The following is a 7,507-nucleotide window of genomic DNA, read 5'->3' as shown; positions in this document are numbered from 1 at the left end:
TTTGCCTTAAAAGTGATCTCCCCTAGCCCCCTCAAGAACATGTAACCACAATTTATGGAACAAAATTTAAAGCATGTTGGGTGTATTCCATTTTTTAACTCATCTGGCATCAAGTTAAACAAAAAATTAAATGGGCTGTTGTTAAACTCTAAGATATAAATGAATCCCGTTATTACAAACAAAAAACTACATCACATAATTACTGATATATAATTTATATTTATTAATGTATGATGTTTAATTCTTTAAAAAAACCAAAAAAAAAAAACCCACAAAAAAATGCACACACAAAACAAGCTACTGAATAGATTCTTTCATGCACATCTTTTTCTACCTCACAAGGTTCTGCTGCATGATTTTTAGAGGACCCTTATTCAGGGCTGGCATATTTTCAATTTTCATTGTCCAGAGCCATATTTACAGAAAGATGTACAAATATTGTAGATAGTAGGCTGTACAACCCTCACATGATTAAAACTTCAGTTCCTTGGTTTTCTAGCGCTTTGTGTAAATGCCAGTAAATTTGAGAGTTCACCCAACTGTGCCTCTTAACCTTCGTTCCCATAGGTGAAGGGCAGGATTTTTAATCAAGTAGCAATTTATCTTTAATTAGGAAAACATAATTAGGTATTATCATCTAATTGCAATTACTGGTTGGAGAAAGCCACGTTTCACAAGTAGTGACCCATGCTGGGTTATCATTCTCCTAGTACTGAATTTCGAATCTGTATCTGTATTTGGCAGATAGCCAAAACAAATTCAAAGGTAATCACCAGGCCTCTGTGCAGTCCTGCTGTCAAAGTCACCAGCTCCACTGCTGAATAGGAAACAAGAGATACTTCCCAAGCCACGTCTCGGCTCTGTTTCCTGCTAAGACATCAAGTGTAGATCAAAATACTTGTATACAAAAGACCCCATGTGAAGTAGGTTTGAGGACTCTTCCACGCTTCGGTTCTGGTACAGTTAAAAACAGTTTAATGTCTCAAGGCACCACTATGGTTGAACATCAGATACACGGGTAATCAGCTAATCTTCTACTAAGCTGTAAAGTCGGTAAATAGCTTGTGCAATTGTGAGAAGCAATCTCTAGAGGACTGTTAGGTATACAGTAGGCACGTGTATTATAATACAAGTAGAAAACAATGAGTCCTAGAAAAAGCATGTTGAGCACCGTTGTGGCATTGTTTGTGTTTCTTTACCTAACACTACGTAAACTTTACATTTACAAAAGGAAAGACTTTTTTAAAGTTACACTCAAGGTTGCTTTTTGTGCTATCTCCAAGTAAGTGAATCTAGTTCGTAGGCGTACTTTTAGAAGTCGTTGGGTCTGGATCAGCTTCTGTCGTGCTGGTAGATTCGTTCAAGTGCGAACTCAAGTTTTCCGACGTGAGGTGGGAAGACTTGTAGACAATCTCATTGAAGTCAGACCTGATGCAGACCAAGGGAGGGTCACTCAGTGGGTCTTCCACTGAGGCCTGCGTGTTTTCTCGAGTGATTCCCATGTCCTTGCTATGTTCTGACGGTGATTTTCTTTTCATGCGAGTGTAAGTTTTGTCTTGATTTTCCATGCCTTGCTCATTTTTCAGAAACCGTCCAAAGAACCAAATGAAGAAGCCAAACCACACAAAAGCTATTAAACTTGGAACAAAAGCCAGACACTTGACATCAAGGCTAGCCCCTATGAACCTGCTGTGTAAGAACATATCTCCCTCAACATATGTTTTATTCGTCTGAGGGTTAGTGTGATTGGACCTCCATTCCCAGGAAAGTTTGGTTCTGTTCAAATCCTTTAAACTTTCTGAGTCTTTCACTGTATATATCTTCTGCCCTGGGCCAATGTATTGTCCGTATTCGTGAGGCTTATAAAATATCTGGTTCTTCCACATATTAAGATCCAAAATCAAGACAAGAAAGATAATCCCATAGTTAAACCATTTACCTGCATTAAAAAAAGAGAAATACTGCATATTAGTCAAAGACCTATAAAATTGCAATAGGGCTTTCTCCAATAAAATGGAGATAATGGTGTACAGGTATAAAGTGTTAATGTTTTACGCCTGTTAGCAATTTTTTGAGATGGCTATGCTGCCATTAAGTGAATTGGCAAAGGATAGTTCCTAATTGTATTCTAGACACATGAAAATGTGACTGTGGGTCCCAGAGTCAATAATTTATGCTACTTACACTAACCAGATTAAGCTTCCTTGTTTTACAGGCACCACAGCTATACTCAAATTTGGTTCCATGTAAGTTATTCTCTAGAACATTTCAGTTAATATTTAAAAACAAAGTTCTAATGAAATTCTTAGAAAAGTCTAACATATGATTGAACATCTCTTACAGTTTTATAATTATGTGTAGGCAAGAAATAAATCATTTTGCAATGCAAACACAGCAGTATATCAATTGAATTCACATTGCTGTTTGTAGGTGACCTGTTGATTAAACCATTAATTGATGTGATTCAGATCAATAATTCTCAAGCATTCAAGACTTTAAAAATAATTGCATCACATTCTCATTGAACAGAATCCATTTATCAGACATATAAATACAACCAAAGCTGACAAACTGCTTTAGAAGACATGATTTGGAGAGATTGTATCTACTACAATTTCTTTGTAGTATTTAAAATTTTCATACAAGTAAGACATTGTTTAGAGACATATTATCTAATGATATCTTTAAATCTGCAAATGAAAAGAATATGGGGAAACTTTCAAGGGATATTAGATTCCATCATAATTTTTATTATAATTACAATTTATTGCAAACTTTACAGTATCGAGTGTATCATAATATAGTAATACCTCATAGGTTTGCTGTAGCAAATTAGGTGATACCTATAACAGGTTCTAAAAGCTTAGTTATAAATAGTGTATATATACAATGTCAAAATTATTTTGTATTTGAAGGTAAAGTACTGAAATTACTAAGTTCCTGCTTCATATGATTATAGAACTCTTGGGACAAGAGAGAGAGAGAATCTTCGGCAAACTTATTAAACCAAGAATGGTAAAAATGAATTTTGCAATTTGTATCCTAACATTATATAGCTATATAAAAATATAACTTTGTGAAGAGTTTAGGAAAGTGTTTTATCGTCACCGTTACATATTTACATTCCCACTGTATGCAAAACTGAAGGGTTTTAATCCTGGCTGCAAAACTTACTAGCTATGTGATCTTGGGCTAGATATTTAAATTTCCTAAACCTCGGTTTCTTTACAGGCAGAAAATAATAATACTTATTAAAGCTGTTAATATTTCATAAGATTATTAGATGGTAAACAGCGTGGCTGGTACATAAAAGAAACGCAGTAACTGTTACTATTATTAACATCAAAGCCTCGCCTAAGCCATGATGATGTCTGCGTTTGCATGGGAAGCTACAAGTCTTCTCTATCAGGAGCATTTATGTAAACTATCTGACTGGAAATTATAACTCTGCCCGTCCTGAAATTGTTCAACCCTACGAGGGTTACAATCTTTGTGGTGGAAACTCTTGCTGGAATGATTTATTTCACATATCCACACTAGAAAGTAAGTTGAAACACTGAAAATGTTGTTCCTATGTATGATAAACTATTTATAACATCTGGCACCGTTAAGTTCTAACCACTCCTGCTCTCCTGGAGTCGTATCCAAAACTACAACAGATTCTTACTAAGCATCAACCATAAAAGAAGTAAAGAAAGCCCAAGCTGGACAAATTCAATCAGATACAAAGGTGAGCAACATTACTGAGCACCTGTGCTCCTAACAGGCTCTGCTGTAGGATGCCTTAGGAGCTGCTGAGCACAGGGAGGAACCCATCGTCTTACTCGGGAAACAGAACAGTGGCATCGACAGATAAATAATAAAAAGAGGCCACACTGGAGAGGTGCCAAATGAGTGATATAAACTATAAATGCTGAAGATGTTGGGGAAAATGGAATAAAAACTGAGTGCCATAGAATTATCTGCAGAAAGGATTTTGGAGGAAGTAGCAATTCATGGGGTCCTTGAAAGAAAAGGAGGACAGAGAACAGTCTGGAAAATGGTGCATTTCTTTTAGTTTATGTTTTTATTATGCTGCATATAAAATAGCATACAGAAAAGATGAGGTGATATGAAAGAGAGGGGTGAGAAGAGAGAGAGAGAAAGAAAATAATGGAGAATATTGTAGGAAGAGAAAGCAGGAGAGGAAAGAGAGACAAGTGAATTGAAAAAGTTCTGAGATTCTCATCCAGTATTAAGGAGGCAATAATTGGTAGCTTCCATGATGTAAAGCAAGCTGAGAAAGGGGCTTCGGGTGTTTCTGTTGCAGGAGATTCATACTTATTCTCTTGCTATAAACTACATGTGCTGTGAAGCCAGACTGGATGGTGAGGAAGACAGATCCTTGAATTTGCATGACTGACCTTCCTGACTCACAAAGGTCCCTTGGAGACACCTGTACTCTTTCTAGGTCATTTTAATTAACTCATGAATAGGGCAGTCCCTCGTAAAGTGGTCCCTGTATCTAGAGTAACAGGATATCGGAAACCACTGATAAACAGCGGCACAGAATCAGGGAGAAGAGAGGAATGCTCAGTGAGCGTGGAGTAAGGTGCTATTCTGGTGGGAACAGGGGCTTAGAGAATGTTAATAGACGAAAAAGATAAAATCAGAGTATAAAAACTGAAGTGAATGTATACTGATCAAATTAAAAAGAAACCCTGAGGATAGGAGGAGCTCTTCCCCAAACTTTCCACATTATTTTCCTCCCACCTAAGTTGAATGGTGCTGGGTGAATTTGACCACTACACTTTAACACTAAAGAATCACTTCATGTTATTTTCATGTGACCTGGAGTCTGAATATTTAGATGAGATGGAGGAGGAGCGAATTAAAAATGTGCTGCCGGACATCAGTTCATGGGTATCATCGCCCCTCTTGAACACATCCTTACTGATCTGTGAGAGGGAGAACCACAGTCGTAAAAAAAAACTACAGGCCAGAAATCACCAGGTGAAGCTCATCCTGACACTTAAATAATCCAACCTTGGGTTACCTGGTTAACCTCTCCAGACCTCAATCGTTTGATTTTCAAATTGAGGAAACTGAACCAGATGACTTCTCGTTGTATGATTCTGTCCTCTTCCCCCAAATCCTTCTATTAGCTATGTGAATTCAAATTTTTATTCAGTGAAATAGAGAATAATATCAACGTAACTACCTCAAAGGATGACTGTGAGGATAAAATGAGAAGTTATATTTGAAAGTTCTCTGAAATATATTAAATTTGACAAAAATGTAGGGGAGTATTATTTCTATAATTTCTTTCCTCTACGTCTTCAATCCAGTTAATATAGGATCTTGGTGGTAGAGGGAGAGAAGAGCATGTAAGGGTCTGTAACAAAGATACATCCTAAAGGTGATCAAATGTCTCACTTTGGATAAAACAGCAGGAATCCCTGAGCACTGACATCATTGGGTAGATATAACTGGACCAGTTACCTACGAGCACTCAGTTAACAACACATTGAAAATTCTTAGCAATTGGTAATTTGTCTACAACGTGCAGAATGGTCCTGAGAATAGGTCATTTATATACATAAATTTTGAAGCTACTGAACAGGAAATAGTGTCTCCACCTCTCCCCAACAGCAGACAGGCCATGTCCCCAAAGCGTAGAGGGGAGAGAACTGAGTGAGGCAGGTTCCCTACTGACATCCTATTTCTTTTCTTCTGTGGATGTAGCACTGTCTGTCCCCCTCCTACCCCCGTCAAAGCCGGTCAGCTGAAACTTGAAGCCGGTAAAAATGCAGAAGAAATGGCCCTTCTTACTTTTTGTTTGTTTCTAGCCCAACTGACATAAACTGCTGGCCCGTTTATGCATTTGCAGAGGAAGGACATTCACCATTCACTGACATCCTTCCTTCTATTTTCCCACACAGTGTTTTGTTACTTTTGTAATGCTTTCTCTTTAAAAAATTACTTTTGCCCTATGTGATGTGGCAAACCAGAAAGCGAAATCACACGACTGGACAACTCCGTGTCACTCTTCTTGTCTATCAAGTGAGGGGGTTGAGCTATTGATCCTTCAGGTTTCTCCCCAGCCCTAAAAATCTCTTTGATGATTCTGTGAAATAAACATCACCTAAAGCTTAACGTTTCATGATGGGCCAGGAAATCTCACCATTAGAGCAAAAAAGATGGAATACACGATTTTCATGCAGAGAAAGCTTTCCTTTAAAAGCTGTATATTCTGAGAAACACTATTTACCATAAAAAATAAATTTGAGTCCCTGAAGTGACCCACATGGAAAGGATATCAGACGCAAAAAGGAAAAGAATAGAAATGCTCTCTTGCCATGTCCCAAGTGTGTTGTTGTGAATGTACAATCAACCGTAACAAGAGGTTTAGTATTTCAGCATTAATCATAGGAGAGATTTTGCATTTCCCCCTGTTGTTTCAACTACATAGCATAATGTAAATCAGCAAGAAGGGAGGGTAAGAATCCATACAATATTTCTATTAATCTCCTTGTTGAAATAGCTCACTGTCTCCTTTAATGAGAAATCACTGCATGGTGTTGGTGGGATTACCTCTCTCTTGTATTCTGTGCCTTTAATGAATCCTACTGATTGTCAAAAATGATATTATAATGGTAATTTTATCTTTTTACATTGTGGGAGATTATAGAATCCTGGGCTAGTTGGTTTTAAAAGGATTCTTCATTGAATATCACCATCACTTAGCATCGGAAATGACAACAATTTGGGGGGAAATGTAATTTCTTCAACTAAGGATAAAAGAGTATAAAGTGCTTATATTTCCATCATATAAGAAACCTTTTGTTCTTCAGATATGCAATTATAATATTAAAATTTTATTTTACTCAGTAGAGTTGCCAGTTAGCATTGAGATGGAGCTGTGCTGTGGGTACCTTCATACCGAACAAGTGCCACCACTTGGCCAGACTCCAGCATCCAGTGCAGATACATGAAATAGTCATGCTCCACAAAGCCTTTTAATATCCATTATGGGACAGCAAGCAACCATGGCCTTGAAAAAGATAAATGTTGGCTAATTAAAGAAATAACAGTTTGCTGCAACAGGCTTCTTGGCCATATTCAATGTCCTTTCATTCCAGACATGAGCAGTGAAAAGAGGGCTCACTGAGTTAGCATCTCTTCGAGTAACCCCCAGGTAATTTAGGGAGAGCTGGAAACCACATTAAGTGGTTGGGTCATAAGGAGAACACTTAGTAAATTGAAGATATTTACTAAAAAATTTATGAATTAGTAGGAGCTATTTGAGCTGGTAAAGCATCATCTTAAGACTTAAAAGCAAATGAATATAGCTTCTCTAAGTGCCTCTTTTGTCACTGTCATTTCCTAAGTGGGACATAATCCAACATGATGAGTAGAGGTAGAAACTTGCGATGATACAAGAAGGGAAAGCCATGGGGTTATACTGAGTTAGATGACTGTTAGACTTTCTTGAGATTGGGAATTGTGTCATGTTTATTTCTGTATT

General features: G+C 37.4%; 1 protein-coding gene across 9 annotated transcripts in view; it reads right to left on the bottom strand.

Annotated features, from left to right (window-relative positions):
• Window positions 1–200: 200 nt before the first annotated feature.
• Window positions 201–7,507, bottom strand: part of TMEM117 (transmembrane protein 117) — a 488,268-nt gene continuing 480,961 nt past the window's right edge. For 8 of the 9 annotated variants that reach the window (XM_087855786.1, XM_087855785.1, XM_087855787.1 and 5 more), the window contains one exon: window positions 203–1,939. In XM_087855786.1, coding sequence (XP_087711912.1) covers window positions 1,293–1,939 — 647 coding nt within the window. In that variant the 3' untranslated portion in view covers window positions 203–1,292. Of the gene's footprint in view, window positions 1,940–7,507 lie in introns of all 9 variants that reach the window. The other variant, XM_087855789.1, reaches the window with a different exon arrangement.

This window comes from Ursus americanus, chromosome 25 (assembly GCF_024610735.1).
Source record: "Ursus americanus isolate L20-20 chromosome 25, mUrsAme1.1.p, whole genome shotgun sequence".
NCBI classification, from domain to species: Eukaryota; Metazoa; Chordata; class Mammalia; order Carnivora; family Ursidae; genus Ursus; species Ursus americanus.
The sequence above is the reverse complement of the archived record's forward strand: the minus strand, read 5'-3'. Positions and strand labels throughout refer to the sequence as shown.